General features: G+C 40.7%; 1 protein-coding gene across 5 annotated transcripts in view; it reads left to right on the forward strand.

The window, feature by feature from the left end:
- Positions 1 to 27270, forward strand: part of Aff3 (ALF transcription elongation factor 3) — a 454396-nt gene that overhangs the window by 286214 nt on the left and 140912 nt on the right. For all 5 annotated transcript variants that reach the window (XM_034521387.2, XM_034521388.2, XM_034521390.2 and 2 more), the window contains 2 exons: positions 5606 to 5686; positions 17024 to 17060. In XM_034521387.2, coding sequence (XP_034377278.1) covers positions 5606 to 5686; positions 17024 to 17060 — 118 coding nt within the window. The remainder of the gene's footprint in view (positions 1 to 5605; positions 5687 to 17023; positions 17061 to 27270) is intronic.

Here is a 27270-nt window from a genome sequence, read left to right on the forward strand (position 1 = left end):
ATATTGCGTCAGAGAGACTCACAGCCCTTCTTTAAGGAATTCATTAGGATCCCCATATGTTAATTCTGATGAGTAAGACTGGATTCTCTTGAAAGAAGGTATCAGTGTCTCTAGAGTGTAATTTTTTATTCAGCAGGGAAGAAAAGCATCAGAAGAGAGGAAGCCTGGGTATAGATTGAGGAGTGTACTTTTAACAATATAGCACAGAATAGACCCTGAGAGTTGGACGATCAAACGGTCAGTGCTCTGGATGAGCCTGGGGAAGGAACTCTCATGTAATATTGGAATAAGAAGAGCATCAGCAAAGGCACAGAACAGTCATGGATGCTGAGAAGTACAGCAGCATGCAGGAACAGGCACTCATCCAAAGCAGGCACTTCGTAAACAAAGAGAAGCTCACTCCACTGTGCGTGTTACACAGTAGTAAGTGGAGTGAGACCAGCACAGGTCCCTTTATGTCGCTCTCACACGTGAGGCTCAGAGCTCTGAAGGCAAGTGCACTGGAATGAGAATAAGATCCCAGAGTGAATGTGGGGCGGTGCAGAGCCACGCTGCAGCTGTGATGTGCATGAAGCAATTGAATGAATAAATCTTGGCGCTCTGTTGTGTGTAGCTTTCACCACTCCACCAATGTTCTGGGAACAAGCTGTGCTACCCACTCCCACCCAGCTTCTCTTGAATCCATGGATAAAAGACAGGATCACACAGTTGTTCCTTTTCAGCTTGCCTTAGGACACAATTGCTGGGCACTACTATCTCCCTCCTGTAAAAGTGTATACATAATAATATTCTTACCTCCACACCTCCCATCAACCCTAAACTTTAGTTGTTAAGATACATCTAGTTCCTGCTAAACACCCCTGACCTCCCACCTATAAAAGTGTCCATAGTGCCCCACTAACCCCTCCACCCACCCACCCCCACCCCAGCTTCTCCTGACACCTCCCATGGCTGATTAGGTCTTCCCTCTCCAAAGCATAGCAAACTTCTCTCCTCCCTTACCTCAACCTCTTTTCCTCCAGGAACCCGGAAGTCCCGCCTATTCCTTCTGCCCAGCAATCAGCCCATGACTTCTTTACTGACAGATCAAGAACCAGTTAGGGGACAGAAACTTAGTATCAGACCCTCCTCCCACAGCGCTCTCTCTTCCTCCCCTCTAATGTGAAATAGTATCACCTTAGATGGGTGACATGAATGGGACCACTTGCAGGGAACTATCACAAACTGTTGGGTGCCATCCTCATCTATAGCTGTCATAATCATTGTGCTTCTGTCACACGTGTGATGACGATGTATGGAGGTTTGGAGCCATGAAATTTTTTTGGTTAGCTTGACACACAGGACAAGTCACTTGGCATCCATATGGAAGAAGGACTGGTAACCTCAGAGGAGAATAGAACAGAAGGTTACTAAGCAGGATGAAATAATGTCATATTTTCTTAGTAGCTCAGGAAACATAAATGAAGGAAAGGCAGAAACTCTGAAATCATATGCTTCAGTGTGATGTGCACTCAAAATTTCTCCAGACAAATAGGCTGGGGACCATCAAATGGAACAGGCCCTACCTTGGGGCTTAAGGGGCATCTCCCAAGGTGAAAGACTAATATTCTTGGGCTTGGATCAAACCTTGACTTGGCTTCTGAAGGCTTCATTGGCAAGTGGGGGATGGGGGTAGATGAGAAGCAGCCCGGTGGATAGGCAGAGGCTATGTGATACCAGCAGCATGTATAGAGTTCAAGGATCCTTGGGTAGAACCTGAAAGGTCTTAAACACACTGAGAGGCAGTAGCAGTCCGTCAGCCTGTTAGTGACTTGGTTTTCTCATCTATAAAATGGAGAATCAGTTTTACTTTTGGGAGTTAGTAGTAGTAGATTGTGCTTTAAAAAATCATGCAAACACATTTTCTATTTTAAGTGCTTACTTAATATAATACGCTGTTTCATTTGTTGGTATGGCAAAGGAGAAAGCTTCCATAATGATTACAAGGATTGTGGCTGGAAGAGTTAACAGATGTTGGTGCATTTAACTAGGACATACAATACCAAGGAGGAATAGCTTGTGGGGAAGAGGCAACCAGTGGTGAGTTTGAATTAACAGTAGAGCACCCATGTTAAGGGACTCCGTAGACACCTACAGTGGGCTGGTCACTGCTAGCCATGCATCTGGGTAGCATACACATCACTGATCTCTAAAGCCACGGTAATAAAAAACAAAACAAAACCAAAAAAAAAAACCAAAAAACAAAAACCAAAAACAAAAAAAAAAAGGCTGTCCCAGGGTGTAGAAAGTAGGTTGAAGACAGACATTCAAGGAATAGTCAAGAAGAAGGGAATGACTAGGGAGGAGAGGACCCCAAAATGGAGGTGGTGATGCCATGGAACTGGGATAGATAAGGCAGAACTTTCCGGAGAAATGTCCCTTCAGGAGAATCCAGTGAATGTGGCCAGGAAATAGCTTTATTAGAGATGGTTCTCCCAAAGGTGGATGATAAAACTTTGGTGAGTTGTGAGTTCATCAACCATCCATTTCATTATCCTTAAACTACATATGCCCAGTACAGCACAGATTCCCTTGTGCGTGAACATGTGCATGTGTGGTTTACAGCAGAATATGATTAAGTAATACTTTTTAAAAATAGCAAGAATTGATGCCTATATTGACATGAAATATAGACTTAAGGAAAAGCTAAAGAAGAGATCAAGGTTTCTTAAGGGAAGACACCAAGGAGGAAGAAAAGGTTAAAGTTAAATAAAAGATGGCCCAATCTAGTTCCCAGGAAGTGGAGAGGGGCAAGGTAGAGGGGCAGGTGGAGATCATAAGTGGGGAAGGCAGTTCGCTTAATTGCCCTGAGGACCCATAGATTTGTCTTAAAGAACACTGATGTCCAGTAGCCTCTGGTTGTTGTCAGAGACATAATAGAGAACCAAACAGGTTCAAGAAGGGTCACAGAGTATAGGAGCAGCTTCCAAAGAACTGACTAGAGCCAGGGCAGAGAGATCCTAGCCAGCCAGAGGTCCTAGACTGGAAGTCAGCATCTCAAGTCTGTATTGCCACACAGTGCCTTCTCCTTAGCGTCCATTCCAATCAAAGAAAGCGAAATGGAGGTTTAATCTGAAGGTTACAATGGACCTAAGAGTGGTTACACCTTTCTGGAGGCTCTTAAAGAAGTCAGCTAACCTATCTGTTACCTGAGTGGTGTTAGATATTGAACTTACAGAAAAATTGACTGTACTGATTTTTAAGTGGGAGAAATTGTCTATTCTGAATGTGCTTAGAGTAAACTGGAGAGAACCAAGAGTAATTCTTCCAAAAACTTATATGTGTGTGCGTGTGTATACTACATATACTATATGTTCCATATTATATATTATATAATAATTATATGCTTACATAATATATAATATACAATATATGTATAGTATATAGAGTATCCTATATAAAGTATATACTACATATTCTTTATACTGTATATACTTTATATAGTATACTATATATGGAATATATAATATACATTATATATTATTACATATTACATATATAATAGATGTGGGCTCAGATCATGCAAAAAGGTGGTATAAAATGTAAAATGCTTTGGGGCTACTACAGGGTTGTTCTTAAAAGCCAACAGGGGGCTCTTGGGAAAGTAAACAGGAAGAAATAGTTTGGGTGGAACCACGGGACTGGCTTAAAGGAATAGAGTAGAGAGAGTGATAGAGCTTCCCTCTAACAAAGGAAAGGGGGCAAAATCTCAAAGGAGAATTACAGGCAGACAAGGACAGCAAGCCAAGGGTAGGGCACCTCTGCCTCTGTTGGTTGTTGTCTATGGGGTTGGACGGAAGATGAATGGAAGAGTGGCTGGGTGGGTGGATAGGACAGAAGGAAGGCATGAAGGGAGGACACCCTGCAAGTCTAGCTGGGCTAAGAGAAAGCACTGATTATAAATACTATCAGGGCTGATATGCTAACTTCATAACTCGGTCGCCTGAGCCTGGTGCCTACCCACAGGAACTCCTCAGAAACCGTTATGTAGTAATGAGTGGGTGGTCAGGGCTCAGGATACAAACACCAGGAGGACACCATTCCTCCCCTCAGGGAATCACAGCTTAGCACTTCCTTAACCGTTGTTTGCTAGCCCGGTCTTGGATAAACTGTGTAATAAATTCATTTCCGAAAGTGTCACTTGTGAGAGGTTATTTGCAGGACATGTCTTTAAGAAAGTCCAATCATTTATGGTTCCCTAACCTCTGTGTCACCTACTCACTTAGCTTCATCTTTGGGGTTTTATAACAGTCAAACACAAAATGTACATACACATATGACATGCCAACGTATAAACAGAACATACAATAATTGGTGGGACATTGACGCAGACATGTTGGGGGAGTATTACAAGTTTGATGTTTATCACAAGTAACTAGTGTATTTTGTATTTATCTATTTTGACCCGTAAAGATTACATGGTCCAAACTGCCTGAATAAAGAACTGTTTGCAAAGAAAGCTACCGAGTAATCAGGATGGCCTTAGGGGCACATCGGACAGTCCCTAATGGAGAAAAAGAAAAACAGGTCAAGTGTTTGTACTTGAGGACTGACTTCCTCAGTAAAAGATATGACAGCACTTTATCCTAGGCAGTAACCCTTACAGGGTGGCTTAGAGTACTCACCTGCCCTTGGCTCTTATGTGAAGTCTGCCTCATCTGAGGTTCTGCAGGAGAGGGGAAGAAGACTCAAGACTCAGGGGAAGAAGACTCAAGACCATCCTTGGATTTCCCAAACCCTGAGGGATCCTTTCTCTTGCCTACCAGAGGGTGGAGCTCTCTCCAACGGAGCAAATGTCTTACTTTTCTCTTTAAAAAAAAAAAAAAATCAATTAAGGTTCATGTTTTCTCAGACACGAAAACGCCAGACAATTAAAAAGCAGGGTTCAGAACCTGTTTTCAAATTCCATTTATTCCCTTGGTCATCAGGAGTCAATTTTATCCCTTAACGCATTATTGATGGCAACTGTCTTCTAGGAGATGAAATTGAAGAAAAATTCTAAATGTGAGCAACACAACCCTCTCCCTCTTCTGTAGCTCAGGGGCCAGTGTCTGTCAAAGAGCATGTGACATATCACTGTGCACAGACTCAAGTTGTACTTCTAATACTGGCTTATAGAATTTGATGCAATTTCTCTCTTACTGTATGTATGTGGCTGGTTTCTCTCCTCCCTCCCCCGCCCCCGACATTTCTTATGAAGACTCTAATGATGTATGGAACTGGTTGGGAACTCCTTCTTTATCTTTAGTAGTTTGGACAATTCATCCAATAAAGAGCACTAAGATTTCGGCTGTCTTAAGCACCCCTTCAGAAATATCCTGTGAATCTTGTATAATGGTTCGAGCTTCTGTTCCTCTGTTCATATGGCATAAAAAAATGGGACAGCCTTCTCTTTAAAGGTATGGGCGGGAGGGAGTCTGAAACTATTCATAAGAGTTTCAAGTCCGTTTTTGAATTTCCTTTTATCCTTTATTTATTGCTGTCATTCTGGTGCCCCCTTGAAGCTCTGCCTGCTGCTGACTTTGAGACTCTTGTTTGAAAATACTGTTTTTGATCCCACCTCTAGGAGATGACCTGGCTTCCTCCACTTTCCGCTATTCAAGCTCCTGCCAAAGTGGAACCAAGCAAGTTCCCATTCCCAAATAAGGTGAGCGTGTGTGGCCCTAGAGAGGTACCCTGTGTTTGTGTAGACATTTACAGTGGATGGTATGTTGGCCCTTCATTGTCTTTCCCCTGTTAAACAGTTCTACCAGTAGCATGGGACTCTGGTCTTCAATGGTTTGTAAACTATAATATGTCTTCATTGAGTGGGCAGCAAGCTAGTGACCTTACGCTTTCAAGTCCTGTGAATTGTTTTATGTTAAGTCGGCAGTTCTCAGCCTTCCTAATACTACAACCTTTTCATACAGTTCCTCACACTGTGGTGTTACCCCCAACCATAAAATTGTTTCATTGCTACATTATAACTGTAATTTTGCTACTCTTATGGATCACGATGTTTTTCTTGAAACAATCGGAAAACAACCTGTGGTTTTTTTTTTTTTTTTTTCTTTTTACTGTCTTGGGTGACCTCTGTAAAAGGGCTGCTTGACCCCGCCTCCCAAAGAGGTCATGACCCTAAGGTTGAGAAACCCTGATCTAAATGTTTGTGAGACTGAAAAACATCTTGCAGTCTTTTTACCCATTCAGTGAGATCCCGTGTCCACACAAACACCCCCAGAAAGCTGTTTTCAGTGGTTTAATCTTAAAATGAATGTCTTAGAATTGAAAGCATGGAGTATTTAACTTCCTTGGATATGCTTTCACAACATGCAGTTTCCTAAGATTTAAAAAGGATGTCTGTATCAAACAAACAAACAAACACCTCAAGCCACGAGGTACACTTAAAGTCTAGTAAGCTTTCTGTGGCTTTCCTACATATTAACTAAGTCCTCACTGTCAAAGATCAAACTATACAGGTAGAAAGAAAGAAAAAACAGGAAACTCACTGAGACCCAGCAAGTCTGTTTTCTACAGAAATATCACTGCCTTTTAGAGTGAGCCACTTAGATAACACTTCATTGCCATTACCAAAATTCTATGCTAAGAGCTGGGCTGTTGCTGTGTTTTCGTTTTCTCTCTCTCTCTCTCTCTCTCTCTCTCTCTCTCTCTCTCTCTCTCTCTCTTTCTCTCTCTGTATTCTCTGTCTCTCTCCCTTTTTCTCTATACCTCTCCTCCTCCTTCTTTCTTTTCTTCTCTTTCTTTCTCTTTCTTTCTTTCTTTCTTTCTTTCTTTCTTTCTTTCTTTCTTTCTTTCTTTCTTTCTTTCTTTCTTTGTGCAAAGAATCAAACCCAGAGCCTCAGATCTGCTAGGCAAGCAGCCTCCCACTGAGCCACAAAGTCCTAAGACCTCCAAAGTGACTACTGATGGTTGCTCAGTGTTGAGTATAAGCATGGATTTGCCTTGATTTGTTTACCCCATTCTTATTGGTAGACAGATAGCTTATGATCTGTTACTACAAACACCAGAACCACTAGCCCTCCTTGTGAATGTCCCTTTGTGTGCCTGTCATTGACTGTCCACAGTAATGGCTGGAATTATGATATGGAGCCACTGGAAACTACATTTACATTTGGCTGTGTTTCAAGAAGTCTTTTTATGTATTCCAGCCAATGATTAATACTATCTAAGGTTTTATCATTGTGCCTGCTCAATGGATGGAAAGTTGATATCTCCTTGTTTTAATTTGCATTTCCTCAATTACTTCTCTCGTGAGCCATGGCTATTTCTCCTTTGTGGATGGCCCATTCACATCCGTTGCCACTTTATAAAAATGATTTGTAGTAACCGCTTTTATCTTACTCATTTGTCTAGGGTATGTAATGGAATCATTTTCTAACCTTATTTATGTGCCTTTTGTCTTAAACAGTGTTAATTTTTTCTGTCAGAGGGAAGTAATCCTCTTTTCCCACATTCTAACAATGGTCTGTAGTCTAATTTTAATATGTTTTTAGCTCTGAAAAAAGGTGTGGGACGTTGGGAATAGCTTTCATCTTTGTAGTGGCTAGAAATTATCATAGCACTGTTAGCCCATGTTAGCCCACTTTTCTCTCGGGAATTTGAAATTCCCTGTGTGCCAACATTTGAATTTATTTTAGGCCTGACTAGCTAGATATATGCACATATACATTCATATACACATACATGCATGCACACACACGTATTTCTCAATAACTTAAGTAAATCAGGCCAACTAAGCTGGGTACGGTAAGACACCTGTAGTCCTGTGGACTTGAAAGGCTGGGGCTGAGTTCCCTAACCCCAGGACTTCAAAGACTAACTTTGACAACACTGTAATGCTCTGCCTCTGGGTGGGAGGAAGAGGAAGGAGAAAGAGGAAAAAAACAGAGGTCTGTGGAGTTCTTCAGTCAAGAATCAGAGAGAGAACAATCCAGGCTTCATTACCACCACCTAATAAAGAAAGCAGCCTACCATGGGTGGGATCTAAGCCAGAGCCCTTTGGAATGCTCAGGCTTCGAGCTGAACAGTTTGTAGTGACATGTTGCCATGTTTAGAAGAAAATGAAAAACTATCACAATCTGAACATAATTTGACATGAATCTGTGGTCGCGCAGAATATCCTCAGACAAGCCTTTCTTAAATACACACATCTATGACAGAAGTTGTAGTATGAGTAGGCACATCCCAAACTATACTTTGTCAGTACCATCTCAAAATGTCCTCTGTTTTATTTCATGTAAATACTCATACTCCTGAGGTGAAACTGAGATTTTAAACTACTAATGCAAAATTTTCATTTTGGTGGTATTATTGAATCATATTTCACAAATGAAAATGTTTTGAATGAGACAATGAAATGACTCAGCAGGAAAAGGTGGTTGCTGACAAGGCCAGATGCCCTGAGATCAATCCCTAGGATCCAAGTGGTAGAAGAAGTAGAGAATTTTTAAAATAGTCTCCCGATCTCCAAAGTCACACCATGACATGCATATGCAATGTGCACATATGTATGCGAGAAAACACACACACACACATGCACAAAGATCTGCCTTCTTACCAAATCTTAAGTGTATGATAAAGTCAATATAATATTAACTGCAGTTGTATTTCTGACATGTTATGCTACATATCATTCATACCTATCATATATATATGACATGTATACATGTATGTCACCTATCAGATACATGGTGCATTTATATAGGTCTATTATGTAGAATATGTGTGCAGATATATGTGTGTGCGCACATACTAAATGAAATAAGCCAAAACCAAAAGATAAATGTTGTATTATCACGATTCTAAGTCTATGTAGAATCTAATATGGTCAGACCTACAGAAACAAAGGATGGGATGGTGGTTTCCTGGACTTGGAGTGATCATGGAAGAAAGAGACAACAAATACATTTGTGTTAACAAAATGAACATGCTCCAAATGATCTCTCACAGGAGAGGATGCGCCTGTGAACAAATCCAAATTTTAAAACAAATAGCTAAAAGTTACCTTTTTTATGGGGAAAATATGCTATTGTGTATTGAAAGGGCTGAGAATTTCAAACATGAATGAAAACTGTCTTATTTAGGATGACTGTAGGGGTTGTGAGGTCCTCACCTCCCTTACAGGAGTGTGAGCGATCTTACTAATAATGCCTTCTCTCGGCCAGCCTCCCTGAGAATATGATCATTGTGTCATATGGTGAGACGAGTCTGTTTCCCTTCCGGCTTCTGCTGTAGCATTGCTGCACACATAGTGTCTGTGATGACGTGTGTTTATTATCTAACCTCTGGGGGGGGGGGATGGGGGGGAAGAGCCTTGAGGTCAGGTTCAGTGACTGAAATCAGGCTCCCGGCCAGGGCTCTGCTCGTTAGGACAACTTGGTTCCTTTGCTGGATTTTGAAAGGATTCTTGCTACGACCCTTGCTGTCTTGTGCTCTCTGGCTCCCTCTAACCCCCTCCTTTGTCTTATCTGGAACACTGAAATTATACTGGGCCTCCCTGAGTAAACTCCTACTTCAGAATCATTAGCTGAATTATATCTATGACAGCCTTTTTCCCCATGTGAGGTGGAATATTCTTGGAACTAAAACAGCAACGGCTTTGAGGATGCCAGGATTCTGCCTATTACAAAGATGGTTATTAGTGTTTGCAGTAGACTCTACCGCTTCTGTACTGTAGTGTAGACTGTGGTGCTGGGGTAGAGTGCCAGCCTGGCACCACCGGGAGGCAGGTACTTCCACACTGGCTCTGCTGACTGCCAGTCCTAAGAATCTTCTCTCTGTACCCCAATCTTAACTAATTAATATCCTGACAGCTGGACAATACCACTGATTGATTAGACTATTCATGTTTGGCTTATTGAACTAGAACCATGTATGGAATCTGAGGGGCAAAAATCTTCAAAATGCTTAGTAAACAATGGAATTAAGACCTTATTAAGAGTAAGGGTGTCTGTCACCTGCTCTCCCAAAAAGGAAAAGTCAATTTTACGGCACATTCTGAACTTCCAGTGTCACTAATTTAATTAGCTAAACACTTCTGAGAATTTCATCATTTTGTCTAAGTATTAAAAGATATATACCAATCAGAGTCAGTTGATAATGAACCTGGCTTTTGTTTCTGTCCTCTGAGGACTTGATTTGAGTCACCGTTCCCTAGATAAACACTGCCCGGTGTTTCTGCTCCATTCTTCAAATCTCAAAAGTAATTGGATTTGGTAAAGCAAACAGTGCACGCCTCTCCTGTAAATTGGCTGCCATTCATTACCAGGCACTTCAGCCAAGAGAGAAGAAAACGAACCCGCCCTCCCCCCTCGTCCTGCAGCAGTCTCATAAGTTGGAATGCAAATAAAGAACTGGAAGATGCAATGTGCTTGCTGTTCTGGGTAGGGATACACAACGAAACCCAGCGGTGTCTCGGGAGCAGTTTACGTGGTCAGAAGTGATAAGTCTGACAGACCAGCCCTCATCTGGAACTATTCTTGCCGAGTGGTTTTCAAAGTGCTCAGTAGAATTCTAACATCATTCCAGAAATGAGAATTGACTGCCATTTTCTTAATTTAGCAGAAGGAGAATGAGAACTAGCTTGTGTGGAAGGAAGTGCCCGCAGTTGGAGACTTTATCACACATCTCCTCTGGGTGGCTGGCTTGCCTCACAGCTCCAAGTGAGTTTGCAGGAGAGCTTCATGATTCACATCACTTCAAAAAAGAAACACTAAAATGAACTGTAAATTCTGTTTTGTCAACTTGAGCCCCATAGATGCAGAATGAAACAACACAGTCTTCTTGGGGCCATCAAAGATGCCTCCACAGGAAAGGCACTTGCTGCCAAGACTGAGGACCTGAGTTCTAGCCCCAAGACTCACGTCGTAGAAGAGAACTAATTCATACAAGTTAACCTATGACCTTACCACATCTGCCCTAGCAATAGTCCAAACACATACACACATGTGCACATGTGCACACATTCAATAGATAGATAGATAGATAGATAGATAGATAGAAGACAGATAATATTTTAAGAAAATTAAAATAACTGAGGAAATTGGGCACTTCCTGTGGTAATTAGCTTCAGGAGACATTTGAAAATACCATTTTTTAAAAAAATTTCTGGCTTTTGGTAATCCCAGTGATGAACTGAAAAACTCATAAGGAGAAACATGAGTGTGGCCATCTTCAAACAGTCCAGCAATGCTGTTATTTCTAAAACGTACCCTCCACCCTCACCAAGGGCTGGACAGGAGGGGGCTGTGGAAAGCACTTGTGGGTCTTGGAGAAATAAGACTTCCCAAGTCAGACAGCTCACAGCCCCAGGGCATCTGATCCCCTTCTTAATTCTCTGTTGGTACCTGCACTTACATGAGCAAATACACACACACACACATACACACACACACACACACTTCATTTTTTAAAATGATAAAAATAAAATGTTTTATGCTATCACCAGAATGAGTACTCTTTTCTTCCAGAACTGTAACATCACCTTCTAATAATTCCACCATGCTATTCATCTATCAAGGAATTAATCTCTCCATAAATCAAAGCCTCCTTGTCTAAATACCCTGGATGTGCCTCAAAGACACAGCCAGCTGTATATTTTACTAATCTCTTAGGTGCTGCTTACCCCAGTCAGGTTGATAACTAAGACTGACCATCATAGTATCCGTGAGAGAATGATTGGATGACATGCTACCTTTTATGAAATGTGATATTTAGTACAGTACTTCATAGAAGGGTTCTCTTAGACACCGTGTGCCTAGTTATTTCTATCTTGAGCAAAATTACTGTTTATTTTACTTATGAGTTAAGTACCACGATTAAGGGGCTTCAGGATTCCCAAGATGGCAAATAACAGTTTAGGTATTGAAACTGCAGAATTAGTTCCAGCTAAACTCATTCTTCAAAGTTACAAGGGCTGACTCTCCCCATTGTGCACTTGACCATCAGAATGACACATTTGGAGTGTAACCTCCGAGAAGCTGGAAACAAGTAAACTTGAGGGATGTCCCCGTATGGGATGACAGCAATTTGTTTCTTCTGGTTCTCTGAACTTTGTTTATTAATTATCATAGAGCCATGCTTGGATTAAAATAGTCACAAGAGTAAGATTTTGACATTATGATTTGCCTTTTTTTTATATGTGTGTTCATACCTTAATATAGTCTTCCTTTTAAAAATCTTGTACTTGAAAATTAAAAAAAAAAAAGTCTCCCAAGAGTCAGGAAGATCTCAGAGAACAAGAATTATAGAAACCAGAAGCCAGTGAGACCTATATCCTGAGAGGGAAGTAGGTCAGAGCGCACTGACTGAGACCTCACCCAGCCTCTTGGCATCACCTTCAGCCAGTTAGAATCACTTATGCACACCCTCCACCTTGTCTTCTGGACTCACTGGCATACCCTGAAGTAGCCTAACGGTTGAGAAGAGTGTGAGACTAGCAATAACCACCAAGGGCTGGTATCCCCAGGCATCTGCTAGCAGAAGATAATCGCAATTAGAGAGACACCCTTTGAGGTAGAAGCTACAATGTATTGGTGTCTGGGTAGTTGGCATGGACACAAAAATGGAAAGAACTTTGGTTTCTGGGCCCTTGGGAAGTGGTTATCTCCCTCTGCCATGACTCACCCTGGCACTGGCTTTCTGAAGAAGAAGCAAGCTGCACATTTCGGAGGCTTCTGGAATTTCACAACTAACCTGCACAGGGAAGGACAGCAGGTCCTTTTTCAGGGTTAAGACAGTGCCTTGTGTCTTAAAGAAGCTCATGCCTCCAAGAACAAACTAATGACATGCAGGGCCAACTGTCATTAAGAATGATGATGAGGGCCAGACAGATGGCTCTAGGCCAAAGGGCTTACCATGCAAGCCTGATGTCCTGATTTTAAATCCCAGAGACCACATAAAAAGTCAGTCAGTATCAGTCTGAGACTCCACCATTCCTACAAGACAGGAAGAGGAGACAAGGCTAGTCAGATGGAAGCTCTTGGGCCAGCTAGCCTGTATATGTGGTGCAGACACCTAAGCAAGAGAAACCCTGCCTCAAACAAGGCTGAAGGTGAGAACAGACTCCCAGAAATTGTTATCTGACCTACACACCCACTGGAAAAAAATTAAAGAATAAGAAGATATTATTTCTACCCAGAGAATGGCAGTCTGGGAATGTTGGAGTTTAATGAGTATTTTTTGAGCTAACATCTGGTGGTCTGTGCACCAGCCAGAAGACATCAGCACAGTAAGGAACAAAGTCTGAGTTCATTCCTGTCTTTCTGCAATGTTTTATTATATTTTTTACTAGCAATTATTTTAAGCATATTCTGCTTCTCTTACTTTCTCCATGCAACATGAAATAATAAGTCATTACTCAGAGGGTTTTTCACCTAAAATTTCATCCTCTAGGATGTAGCAGTGAAGATTCAGGTCAACGGTGAACTCACCCTCGTTTTTTTTACTTAAGAAGAGTGGATGCCAGTAGTTATTGTATGCGCTGCAGGATGTATCAGCAAGCAGACATTTGATTCCCATTAGTGTGGACAGACAGTCAGGAAAGGCCTCACTGCTGTTCTTAGAAGGATGAGCTGAGTCCTGAAATCCATGCCAGTTACCATCCTTGTCCATTGACAGTGAGCTGCCCCCCCCCAGAGCCACAGCCTACACACAGCTGACTGTGAGTCCCCCAGCGTAAAGCCACAGCCTACACACAACACAGAGAAGCTAACCGAGGCTCAAAATGTTGTCTGCAAATTAAAGCTAAAGCAAACTCGAGCCCGTGTATAGACTCTAAATTAATTGGAACAGTATACCAACCCATCTGGAGTCCTTAACTGTGTGTCCACAAATAAAGAAGTTTTTTTTTCATTTCAGAATCTATCTGAAGTAGGCCAAAGTCATTTTTGCAGATTAGGCTTCAGCCCACCACTGAAAGAGCAGTCTATTTCTTTCATCTTCACACAACAGTTTTCCAAAAATTGAGTTTCAGAGTAAGAACTAAACTTGTTGCTCTTCTGCAGGTAAATAGCTCATGGTTACTAAGAAAGGTCCTTAGGTGCCTGGGCATGTCTCAGGCTACCCAGCTCCTACCCAACAGACTGGCTTATTCTACACTATTCCAGAGAGGTGTCTTTCTAAAATAGATATTATTACTTGGGTTTGAATATGGCTGGTTCAATTAAATGACTCCTCCTTCCCTACAGCAACCACATTCCTAGACCAAAATTTTGTAGAGACTCATGAAGTGATGTAATGGTAGTTAATCTCATTTTGCTAAATTTTTATTCTACATATCAAAATTATATAGAAATTTTAGATCATATATACTGCTTCATGTTTTATTTACATTCTTACCACCAGTTCACTCTTATATTTTATGTTAAGAAAAAAAAAAAAGGTTTTCAAAGGAAAAAAAAACACAGTTCTCAAGACAGAAGTATACATTTCCATTTTAATACAAATAAAATCTGATTCACTCTCTATTTACCTGAGTAAATCTAATATACAGAGTAACACTGGAATTATGCCCTTGCAGGTAAATGGTTATACATAATAATCTTTATGTCCATCACAGTGAGATGACCACTGTTGCTCAGTAGAGTGTGTCCAGTCAGGATGAGCCTGGCAGCCTCATCTGTAGATGTGGGGCATGTTCAGAAGCAAATAAGTTAGGTTCAAAGAAGTTAACGCAATGTATTTGTGGCTAAATCTGGAAACAAAAATCATAAATTTCATATAGAAAACATAAGGTTGACCCTTCATAACCTTGGGCTAGGTGGAAGACTCTTAAGTTGCAATCCCCAATGTGTGAGCAACAAAAGGAAAATTAAATAAATGTAAAAAAATGTAAGAGTTCTGTACATCAGAGAACATTATCAATAATAAGAAAAAGACTAGAAAATGGAAAATTATTGGCAGACTGTATACCTGAAACAGTTGGGGTCTAGAACCAACTGTATGAGGAACCTTTCAACACAATAACAAAAAGGTGGATAATTACATTAAAATGAATCACTCAAGTAGGTATTTCTTCAAGCCGTCTCCCATGTGGAGAAATCCCTGACATTTGTAGGCAAATGCAAATAAAAAGCACAAGGAGCTACCACTTGGCTCACACAAAGATGGCCTGTGTGGTGGATTGAATCAATTCAAATCAAATCAAATTGATTCAAAATCAATTGAGAATAACAAATGCTGGCAGGGAAATGGCTCTGCTACAGGAAACAGTCTAAGTGCTTCTCAAAACCATAGTTATGAAAGACCCCAAGTTCTACCTCTAGGTACATACAGAAGAGGGTTTCAAGCAGGAGCCTTATACATTCCAGTATATGCATGTCAATAGCAGTGCGGCTCACAAAATATATACACCTATTGGCAAGGGGATGCATAAAATACCTTTTTCTATATCCTATAGTATTCATTCATAAAAGTGAATGGAAGCACGTTAAAATAACTTTATTCACCTGATGGGATTGCCATCCTGTGGCTTACTGCCTCTGTCTGCTAACCTAGGCCTAAAAGCTTCTGGCCTTTGTAAATCTTATCTAGGCCTAGAATGTTTTCAGCCTGTGAGACTTACTGCTGAGTAAGCACACTCTTATTCTTTCTGATCTTTGGCTGGATGGTCAACTCAGCTGTTCCTCAAACTCCTCTCCAATCTTACTGACTCAATCTGGCTTATTTCTTGGCCTGACTCAATTGCTCTTCTTGGCCTCATTTGGCACTTTGGCATTCTGTTCTAATCTTCTGGCTCCTTGTTCTCTGGGTCATGCTGTCTTCCTGTCCCTAGCTTTGCCCTCTGTACCTTGTCTCTGTAAAGCTCTCCAGATAAAACTGCCTTCTCTCTCTCTCTCTCTCTCTCTCTCTCTCTCTCTCTCTCTCTCTCTCTCTCTCTCTTTCCTCTCCACTGCCCTTCTAGTAGATTCCCTTTCCTCTCTCTTCTTGTGAGAGTTGGGCATATCCTGTTCTGTCTAGTCTTTCTCTGATGGTTACTTTGTCACTCTTAGACATCACTTTGAAACATGGCTGCTTCCTTCTACAAACTAACTTTGCGTTCATTGTTTGGGATTCAAAATGTGTACTAAGGACATGTCTGTATTCCAGCCAGAGGGATTAAAGGCCTGTGCTAAGGTTGATCCACACAACTAGAAACAGGTTTTTCCAGTAAACAACATAATCTCAGAGTTCACAGTGTGAACAAATACCTTGCAACACTAGCACATACCTATAATCCTAGCACACAAAATTTTTAGTTAGGAAAATTGTGAGTTCTAGGCTGGTGTAGACTGTATAGTGAGACCTTGCCAAAGAAAGAAGAGAAGAAGAAAGGATGAATGGGGGTAGAAAAAGAGAAGGAAGAAAGAGATGCTGTTTGGATACTCATACCAGCTCCAACAAAAAAGTACTTTCAGTGTGGCATTCTAACTGAAGAAGCCAGACTCAAAAGCTCAAATACTGTGTGACTCTGTGTACATGCGATATGCAGAATAAAAAGGTCTGAAAACACAAATGGAAGTTGGTGGCTATTAGTGGCTTAGGGGACAGTGGAGAGAGTCTTGGGAGTAGCTGCTTAAACAGAGGCTTTACGTTTGTGTGATAGAAATGTGTCGCACCTGGGTGGAGGTGGCAGTTAACCATACTCCAAGCTTTTTGTTTCCGAATGTTCATTTTGTATTATATGAATTATCACCTTGATAAAATGTAACAAAACTTCAATAATGAAAAACTACTCCAAGTTCCCCCCCCCCCCCCCCGAATGTTCGGTTTGTATTATATGAATTATCACCTTGATAAAATGTAACAAAACTTCAATAATGAAAAACAACTCCAATTGTCAACTGTGTTTCCAGAATGTTGGTGAGCGCATTCATGCAAATGTTTCTTGTGAGAGTAACTGGAGATACAGGTGGGGACTTGCCTCTGCATCATGAGTAATGGATCAATAATAGATGTCAATCGTGTATTCAGCTTTGGAACTCATTGATATTTCTTGTCTTTTCAGGACTCGCAACTTGTATCCTCTGGACACAGCAATCCAAGTAAGAATGTCTCTGTTCCTTTCTGATATCTCTATCACTTTGAGTTGGGGGAGAGGAACATGAACAGTAGATTTCAGAGAAGCACCCAGGGTACAGACTGAATTGAGCAGATGTTCCAGAGGCTCAGCCTAAACAGGCAATAAGATAGCCCTGAGTGTGGGTGTTTCAGGAAGAGGTGGCCAAAAACATAGAATCGTGCGTTTCAAAGAGATCCTAGAAGAAAGAGTATCATGCTCTGCTGGTCTTTAGTCTACATGAGAAAAACAAATCAAATGGCAAGTAACAAGATGTCTGAATTAGAAGAAAATAAATAGGCAAAGAAATCCAACCAGAAGGCTTCACAATAAATGACCTTAGACTCTATGAAGGAAGTACATGCTTGCTAAATATACTGTGCCTTCTTCTAGAAATAGGCAGACTAGACTGGACAGGAAGTAGGCTCCTTATTGAGCCAGTGGCTAATGAAGCATATGAGCTTGGTCATCAAAGACTGAGCACTCTATGAAAGACAGTTTTAATTCCCTTCCTTGGCCTACAGATTGGTATTAATGTTGTCTGAGACATTAAAAATGCATAAGCCGCCCTGTTTGTGTCCTTAAAGCAAACTCATAAGGACTGACTGGGCTGTGTCTGTTTCTTGAGCAGCCAGTGAGCTGGGAACAGCCTTTGCTACTTACAAAGCTCTGTAGGAAGATAAAAATCACTTGGAGCTGCTAAGTGTGTCAGTGGAACTGAGACTCATCCACTGAACCTCTGTGAGGCAGGAGAGCTTGAGAGAAAAGATGTCCACACATTGTACTGGGAAGCACCATAAAATTCATGCACAGGTAGAAAAAGGTCGCTTGGAGGAACATTGGCACCATGGCACATGATATCATATTCCACTCTCTGTAGGGCTTTCTGGGACACAGGCACCTGTGGGGACTAGTAAGGCTTCTCCTGTGACAAATGACTCAATGTTTAATAAGCTTTTATTTTATAATATTAAGATGTTAAAAATGCCACTGTATAGTCACATTTGAAAGCACATGGTATATGTCTGTGTTTTATAAGTTGCGAGCATGCCTGTTCAGATAGCAAATTGATCTTAAGTACTTCTTCCCCTCCCTTTGGAATCCTCACTCAATGACGGTGATGTTATAGAAACGGGACTAAGTCAGCACCAAACCTGAGTACAGGAAAGAATGACACCTTGTGAACAGAAAGATGGGCCCCTACTGACAAACAGCCTGAGCAGCCAAATTATAACTCACACAGAAAAAGGATCAACAGAGAGTATGTGTCAGAATGAGGAAAGAGCCCTGGGGAGCCCCTGGGCAGGCTCTAGGTCTCCATGGAAACACAGTGGAACAGACATGTTGGTTATGATGGACAGCTGGACTATTCCACACCACACGTGTTATCCTAAGTTCCCCATCTGAGCTAGGCACACACAAAACTTCCCATTTCATTTTCCTTTTGAAAAGCTCAGAAAACCCAAACCACAGCTTTAAAGATGAACAGTTGGCTTGCTCTCCCAGAGAGAAACAGAATAGACTGTTGTAAGATGATGCCAGATCTGAGAAATGGGATTAATCCGGTGATGGGAAAGGGGGCATCTTTTCTCCACAATATGATTAACCAAAAGTTCTGCACACCCAAAGTAAAGTATCTCTACTTTTCTTAGGGAACAAAAAGGGGTATTGGGCTCGCCTGCAGGTCCCTCTTCTCTTGTGAAGTTCTAGGCAACTTGTACATCAGCCCTTCGTTCCACACAAGGCACGGGTGTTCTAGAAAGCTCCATCAGTGTTCTGATGCAGAAATGGACACCTCCCTAGAGTTGAACACTCGGTTACTCAAAACAGTGAACAGCAGTGAGCGCTGAGAGGAGCCATGGCCTCGGAGATTTGTGTCATTCAAACCAAAAGAAATCAGAGGTGCAAGTGTAGCCGTCTGCGGGAAGACCTGTGAGTGACATGTTCATTGAAAAGAGCAAGCAGATCGCTGTGAAAAGCAAGTGGTTGCTGAATAAATGACCTGGAGAGTTAAAAATATGATCAATAAAGCAGTTAGGAAACTGGTAAACCAATAAGCAGGGTTGCAGCCCCAAATCTGGCATATACAATCAAATCCCTCATTGTTTTTCTGATGCACAAATGGGAAAAAATCAAAGAAAGCTAAGAAAAACAAAACTTCAGAAATTCAACACCAAGGCCCAGTTGATAGGAAACACCGGAAAAAAGGTCAAAAAGATAAACCTCAAACTAAATAGCGTCCCCCCCCACACAAAAAAAGTTAGCAATATACAATTTAAAAAACACTTTATGTAAAAGAGAAAAAAGAGACTGTACACAGAATGAGTAAAAACAGAATTCTGACAGAATTACAAAGGCTATAAGGTGAGCTAACTTACAGACATAGAAGAAAAGATGGAAGGTAGGGGAGAGAGCAAAAGAAGAAATGGTAAGAAACATTTCTACAAATAAAAAATATAAATTAAAATTTCCTCATGCAGGATTAATATCAGACTGAAAAATGTTGAGAAAAAAATACTAATGAATCGGAACTCTGAACTTGGGACTGGAGAGATGACTCAGCGGTTAAGGACACTGGCTGCTCTTCCAGAGGTTCTGAGTTCAATTCCCAGCAATCACATGGTGGCTCACAACTATCTGTAATGGGATCTTAGGCCCTCTTCTGTCATCCAGGCATATATGCAAATAGAGCACTCATAAACATAAATAAATGAATCTTGAGAAAAGAGAAAAGTGAACGTAAAAAAAATTATGAAGAATGCAACCTAGGAAAGCCAAAAGCAGACCATGAAAGTCAAGAAGCCCAGACCAAAAAAAAAAAAAAAAAAAAATCCCAGGGACAAGGCAGGGAAGTATACCACACACCTGACTGGAATTAACAAAATTGGGGTGGGTGGGTGAAGGACATGGCAGCTGAGAATTATCCAGATGGAATGCTAACCCAAAGGTACATGATGAGGTAAATGGAAAGAAACCCAAATGTGCACTTTACTGCCATACGTAGAGGAGGGAAAGGTTTAAGTACCCTTTAATAAATTCTGTTTATATGAAAGAAATGCCCAAGGTGATCTCAAAAGTGCAGCTGTGGAAGTCAGCAAACAGTAGATATACAGCTGCAGTTAGCTGAGGGAACTTATTATCAACCGAGAATCTAGGAGTGTAGAGAGATGGCCTCACAGTTAAGGCTGGTACCACTGCTGCATATACCAGAGTTCCTTTCCAGCTCATAGACCATGGATCCCAGACCCAGGAGACTCAGCACCCTCCTGGCTCCCTTGTGTGGCTATTCACAGATATTTAAATTAAATATTTTATTTCAAAAAACCTATATAACTAAAGACAAAACTGGATGAAATTAGTGTTATCATAGTATATGTTTATAATTGTCTAATTTTAGAAATCACATATTTTATATAAAAATTTTACACATCTAGCCTGAGCGGTCCTGCCTACAACCATTTATTTTAAAAATGGCTGAGTCGTTTTTTAAAAAGTAAAATCATTTTTGCACATGGTAAAGCTGGTGCTTTCTACCAAGAATTCCACCAAACACAGAAAGAAATAATTTTTTGCTGGCACCCACTTTTGGACAGCCTTGTAAGAAGGGCAGCCATTCCCCACTTGCTAGGGCCAGCATAACTATGGTATCAAAACTTTACAAGCTCCATACAAGAAAGAAAATTTATAAACCAATTTCTTAATGGTCCCAGTACACAAGCAGCCTAAGACTATGTTTGCTAATTAAATCTAGTGAAGTATAAGATACATTTCAAAGTGTAATAATTAAGAAGTCATATTTGTCCTAGTAATTCAAAATCAGATTCTGTTCAAATATGAATGTAACTCACCATAGTAATTATGAAAATATGTTTAATCCAAGAGATTGAGAAAATACTTGATAAAATTCAATATATGTAATGCAGGGCGGGGGGATGTCAATTAAGTTGGGAATGGAAGACCAACTCATTCCCAGAAACAGTTGCCCAAGGGTGAAAGGAAGAATCTTAACAGATTCTGTTCAAGTGTTTCTCTCACCCTCTAAAGCTTAAGCAACAGGGCCAGTTCAAATGGACCCAGCAGGATAAAATCCTTTATCACAGCTGTAAACTAAGAAAATGGAAAAGTGTTCATTAGGGTGGAAATCCCAGAACTTGTTTCCCCGGAATGACGTGATCATCGATATATTGATAGAATACTGAAACCCCCCACAGATGAATTATTAGAATTAATAAGAAGTTTTAACAAACTCTTGAGAAATACACAGACGACCTAGCATCAGGTACAGGCATTAGAAGGTACAGGTTAGTGTTCTTTACACATTGAACTGCAGATTCAGTACAATGCCAATCAAAGTTCAAACTTCCATATATATATATATATATATATATATATATATATATATATATATATGGAAGTTGGCGAGCTAGGCCTCAAATTTATATGATAGAGCAAAAGATGAGCATGGTAAGTCTTTACATGAAGAACAAAGTTTGAACCTTGCCGTATCAGTATTGAAAACAAAGTCACGTAATGAAAGTAGCAGGGGAAGAGGTGACAGACCATGAGTCCCTGGAAACTGGAGTTCCACTGAAGCTAATACTGTGGGTCAGTGTGGAGAAGCAGGTGTCTAGTGCCAAATGCTTGGAATGAAAAGCAATGAAATTACCTCTATACCATGTATAAAAATTACCTCAAGTATTTTTAAGAAGCCAGTAAAACTATGTGCTTTTGGAAGGTGGTAATGAAGTTTCTTGTCTGTATCCTCAGTAAATATGAGAACGTCAAAGGAAACTATTGACTGAAATCATTTTTTGAAAGTTAAAAACATAATTCAGTCAAATATACCAGGACGGAAGTAAAAGGCTTACACCAGGATGTTTTATCATTTTAGGCTTATAATTGGTGTTTAAAAATTTGTACTGGGACAATGAATCACTGCGCTGAATAACAACTGAATGTTAAGAACTGACACAGGAGAGTCTGCTCACAGTTTGCATCTCATTAGTTCTCAGAGACATGCAGGCATTGCAGTGAGATCTCATTCCCCATTTTGGTATTTGAAGAACTGTAAATTTGGATTTACCAGTCCAGGAAAGCCCTCTCACCAAAGCTCCCGGAACAGTCTCCGAAGTGTTTGCCAAGGTATCATTCACAAAGATCAAGTTTAAATGCCCATCACATGCAGCCCAGTCAGAAGCTCACGGTATATCTCTGTAGCAGGATGCTGCCAGCACAGAGGCTATGCACATCCTGGTGGCTGACTATGAAAAGCCTGCTCTTGAGTGTCAGCAGCAAGTCTCAGGAGAACATACTGCAGTACAGTTCTATTCATATAAACTGAGAAACAGCAGTAAGTAAGGAATGTGTACCTGGTGCTACGTCTATCCAGAAAGGAAAGGGAAGGTTGAACTGGAATCCTCTTTCTAGCTACCTGGCAGAAGGGCAGGAAAGAGAACAGAACCCACTGGAGGTGCTCAAGATGTGCTAGACCATTTGTTACTGTTTGTTTCCTGCCTAGAAGGTTTTTCCATAGCTCATTTTAATTTCTAAAAGCTTTTTTCTGTACACAAGTCATTTACATATACATTTTCTATGCATTAAATGCACATACTGCGTAGCAATCTTTTAGAAAGATTGGCTTGGCATTTACTTGAGAAGAACTGACCCATGAGGCAGTGGAATGTAAAAGCGACAAGCATTTGACATAAATGTGCAAGCATTGGCCTCCTTCTGCATGGGTCAGTCCTCACTGCCCTGTTTGTTATTATCATATTAGTCTCTAAGTGATCATGATTGGTTTGTAATTTCTCTAATTGATCTATAAGCAAATCCAATAATAATTCCTTAATTCATATTGACAATGGTGGCTCATTAATGCTTATGATTGAACAGAGTATGACTATTTTAAAGTTTGACAGTGTAAAAGGAAAGATCTAGCTGCTTGGAGTTGAGAGAGAAAGCGGGGGAAGGCTGGAGCTGTGAGTGAGCCTCCTCAGTGTACGCTGCATAAAGACAAGCTGAAGAGGCTGTGGAGATGGCTCAGCCATTAAGAGCACTTGCTTGGTTCCCAGCACCCATACAGCAGCTAACAACTGTCCCTGTCCACTTCCAAGAGAGCTGGTGCACTTTCCTCTAGAGCCACCTCACTCCTGTAATGCACAGATGTGCAAGCAGGCAAAACATCTACACACATTAAATGAAGATACAGAATTATTCTTCAAAGAAGCAAATTAGTCAAGAAATAGATTATGCTCTGTCTTCCCTTCAGAGTGTATATATATATATATATATATATATATATATATATATATATATTTGACTTCATTTTAATGTGAGAAATTAAAGATTAAATATACTTACAGTCATAAATATGTACAAGAAATGCTAAAAGTAAAAACTGAATTAGTAAAAATTATGGAGGGAGAGTTTATTACATTAATGAGAGTTATGTTATCTAATGTAGACACATTGTTTACAGTAGTAATTGCAGGGTAACAATTAAAAACAAGTGGGTGAGGTTACTGCTTTTTGGCCACTTTGGCCATGCACATGAATTACCTGTGAAACAATTGTGAAAAAAGTCACAGGACAGCTGAGTTTTCTTCTGAGAGAAATCTCAGCATACCCCATGTCTATGGGCTGAAAGGAGACCTTTTCTAATATTTTATTAATTTCAATAACATTTCAGTTAAAAATTCAAAATCAAGGCACAGTTCCTCCCAGTCTCACTAGACCCTGCTCACCCACCGGTATTACTTTATATTGTGCTTTTTCATTATTTTTAAACTTTTTGTACAGTGTGTTTTGAGCATTTTCTTCCTCTCCCACCCCTAGTCCTCTCAGATCTTCCCTTTCTCCCTCTCCACTCAACTTCATGTTCAAATAAAAAGACAAGACATCAAACCAGAACAATAACAACAGGACACAGAAGCCATGGACGCCACAGGTCGATTTGCTTCCCTTTCCAAACTCTTCTTATTCAGGAAGACGGTTCCTATGGCAGCCAGCAGGGCACTTGGTGTCTTTAAAAGAATGGGAATCAGTTATCTTTTTTTATCTTTACCTCCACCAGGCAGAATACTGGGCACATAGGAGCCCTCAGGACATGTAATCGCCTATAAAGGAAGCTTTATATGTTTTAAATGACCTGCCTGGTGATCGATCTGTTTCATACCTCAAACTCTATCCATCTCCATAGTGACTGTACCTTAAAAGTTCTAAACTGCGCTCAGCCCAAGGGTCTTCTACTTTCATGATAGTGATTGCATCAGGAGACACATGTGACACTGAAAACATGTGTATCATACACACATACATAGACGGTGGATGAGTGGATCAGTGGATAGATGGAGAAGGAAGGAAGAAAAGTAGAAAGGATAGAAAGAAGATAGATGATAATCTATAAATAATAGATTAACTATGGATAATTGGCAGATACATAGATATTACCTGTGGATATAGGTAATCTATAGATAATAGATTATCTATAAATAATAGATTATAGATAATAGATACATAGAGATTATAGATATAATCTATAAATAATAGATTATAGATAAGAGATTCATAGATATTATAGATCTAGTCTATAAATAATAGAGAGATTATCTATAGATAATAGGTAAGTAGGTAAGTAGATGGATAAGATAGTATCTATAGTATCATGGATAGAAGATAGATAGATAGATAGATAGATAGATAGATAGATAGATAGATAGATAGATAGATGACAAATGAATAAAAGTGCTTCTTACGAAGCCTGGTGACCTGTACTCAATACCTGAAATCTATGACAGACCCCAGATAATAGGAGAGAACCAACTCCCAGAGATTGTCCTCAGATATATCTGCTATAGTGTGTATGCCTCATCCTCATGGCACACACACACACACACAAAGACACACACACACCATAGACAGATAGATAGATAGATAGATAGATAGATGTAAAATGTAAAGATTAATATCTTTATATACATTTGCATATAGCCTATGCATTTTCACAGATACCTGTCTAATACTTTCTATGTTTCCTTTCCCCCTTTCCTCTCTGGAATTCTATTTCCATATTCAAAATAACCACCCTGTACCTCTTCTGCTTGACTTTTAATGAGCAATGCATATTCCCCCCTACCCTACCCCAAAAGAGAGTGGTTGGCATCCAAGAGCTAATGTAAGGTAACTCCCAGGAGTCCTCTCTGTGGGGCACAAGCAGCTACAGGCAAACTCTTGGTCCTGAGGCTTTCTGATTGCCCTTTGTCACTTTCCCTGGAGGCCTGGTGAATCCTTGACGATCTCTGTAGCTCATGCCCTGAACATTTCAAATTGGCTATAGAAATTGCATCACCTAAATTTTCAAAGATGTGGTTTTAATTTGCTTGAGAGATTTTTTTTTTCTTGAAAGACAAGAAAAAAGAAAAGAAACTGCAGTCCATGTCTCAATCCGGGCTTTGCTTCTCCCCAGAAAGTTCCAGTCCCTTCGGCAAGTTTGCCGAGAGCACCCACTATCAGACTTCTATGCGTGTCCCATTTGGCCCTATGTTATCCCTCCTATCCGTCCAACCTCTTCTGTTTGCCCTGTTGCCACAACATAAATGCTGCTAAGAGCAGGGATAATGAGCTGTGGCATTGTGCCCATGCTGAAGCCAGCCCACAACACCTCCAGCCCCTGGACCCCATGTGCAATCCAACCTGGGTCCTCTCGGCCTGGCTCCTGGGCAGGATTATTGGCCAAGGTAAACCATTCACCTAGACACCAAATGAGGACTTCCTTTATCTTATAATGATTCCTTGTTTTCTGACAGGAACTGTTGGAAATGTTTACTGTCTAGTGGTGCTGAGCCTGTCTGATATCCTCTATTGTAATGGTGCCTTAGTGTAACTGTTGACAGATATTCCCAGGGCAAAGCAGCCCATTTCTCCAAACTTGGGGAGGAGAGTCAGTGTATACCAGAATTAACCCTTCATTTAATTTTGTCTTGTCTAACACTGGTGCTATGATTGTATTTGGGGATTGTGGCAGGAATGGTACTTGTTCTGGGAATATGATTCTGGAAAGAGCTAAATTGGGTTGTTTTCTAGCATGCAGGCCCCTTGACCAGACCTTACATGTCTCCTAAATGAGCATTCCACAGAAGACCCAATTTAATGTAAAACTCAGGGGGTGGGGGTTAGAGCAAGCCACAGTCTGTCCCGTTTGCTTTTATCTGAACATGTTTCACCTTGGTTGGGCACCGACTAGTCAGGTTGGTATTACATAGGTGTTATGGCTTTTCCCCCTCTCCTTAATGAATGGGATTTGGACTAAGTAGCTGCCTCTCCTGAGTATTCGAGCACAATACACACACCACAGTTAAATTTGAGCTATGTGTATATAACTGCCTTTCCTTCCTCAAAATTGTTTAATCTCCTGCAAGAAAATACATAATAGGCTTTTTGGGCTCAGTTTGGACAGATTCTTCTGGATAAGTTCATTATGTATTCCAGGAGGTCATTACCAAAGTGATATGACCACAAGCCAGTGCTGATAGAGGACAAACAAAACTTCCTATCACTGTCCAGTGTTTGGGTAGAAGGAGCTAAGCAGAAGCAAAGGATGCTGGAAGATGTCAAGCCTGCCATGAATGTAAAGAAGGTTAGCTGCTGCCACTGGCTTATCTCCTGCGCCTCAACCCTTCCTGTTGGGTTTGTTGAACAGTTGGCGCTGTAGAGCCCGCTGTGGTAACACATAGCATGAGCAGCCCTTTCCTTCCATTGCCAGAAAACCAGAGAAGCTCCTTACAAAATGAGGGTGCACATTTCAAACCACCAGTTGGTCCAGGATTAAGTATTACCTTTTGCCTGTTGTGAAAAGAATCTGGACGGCTTCCAAACTCCTAAAACTTAATCTGCCATAGCCAAGATGCGTAGAAATGTTCTTTTACTTGCCTCTCCGATGGTCAGAAGGGATTTCTGGTTTATATCGTTATTCTGCTTTTATTGGGAGCCCCAAAATCTGCTGCCAGAGTTGTCCAGGGGGTAAAATTCTTGAACATCTCATGCCGATGGCTTCAGGGTTTTGTGAAATTCTCTCCAAGTTCTAATTCATCCTGACCCCATTTGGCTCGAGTTAGCAGAAGGGATCAAAGTTCAGAGTGCCTTGGATGTACAGCACTAATGAGTTTATTTCCTTCAACTTTCTGTAAAATGTAGTGGAG

This window comes from Arvicanthis niloticus, chromosome 17 (assembly GCF_011762505.2).
Source record: "Arvicanthis niloticus isolate mArvNil1 chromosome 17, mArvNil1.pat.X, whole genome shotgun sequence".
In the NCBI taxonomy this organism is placed as follows: domain Eukaryota; kingdom Metazoa; phylum Chordata; class Mammalia; order Rodentia; family Muridae; genus Arvicanthis; species Arvicanthis niloticus.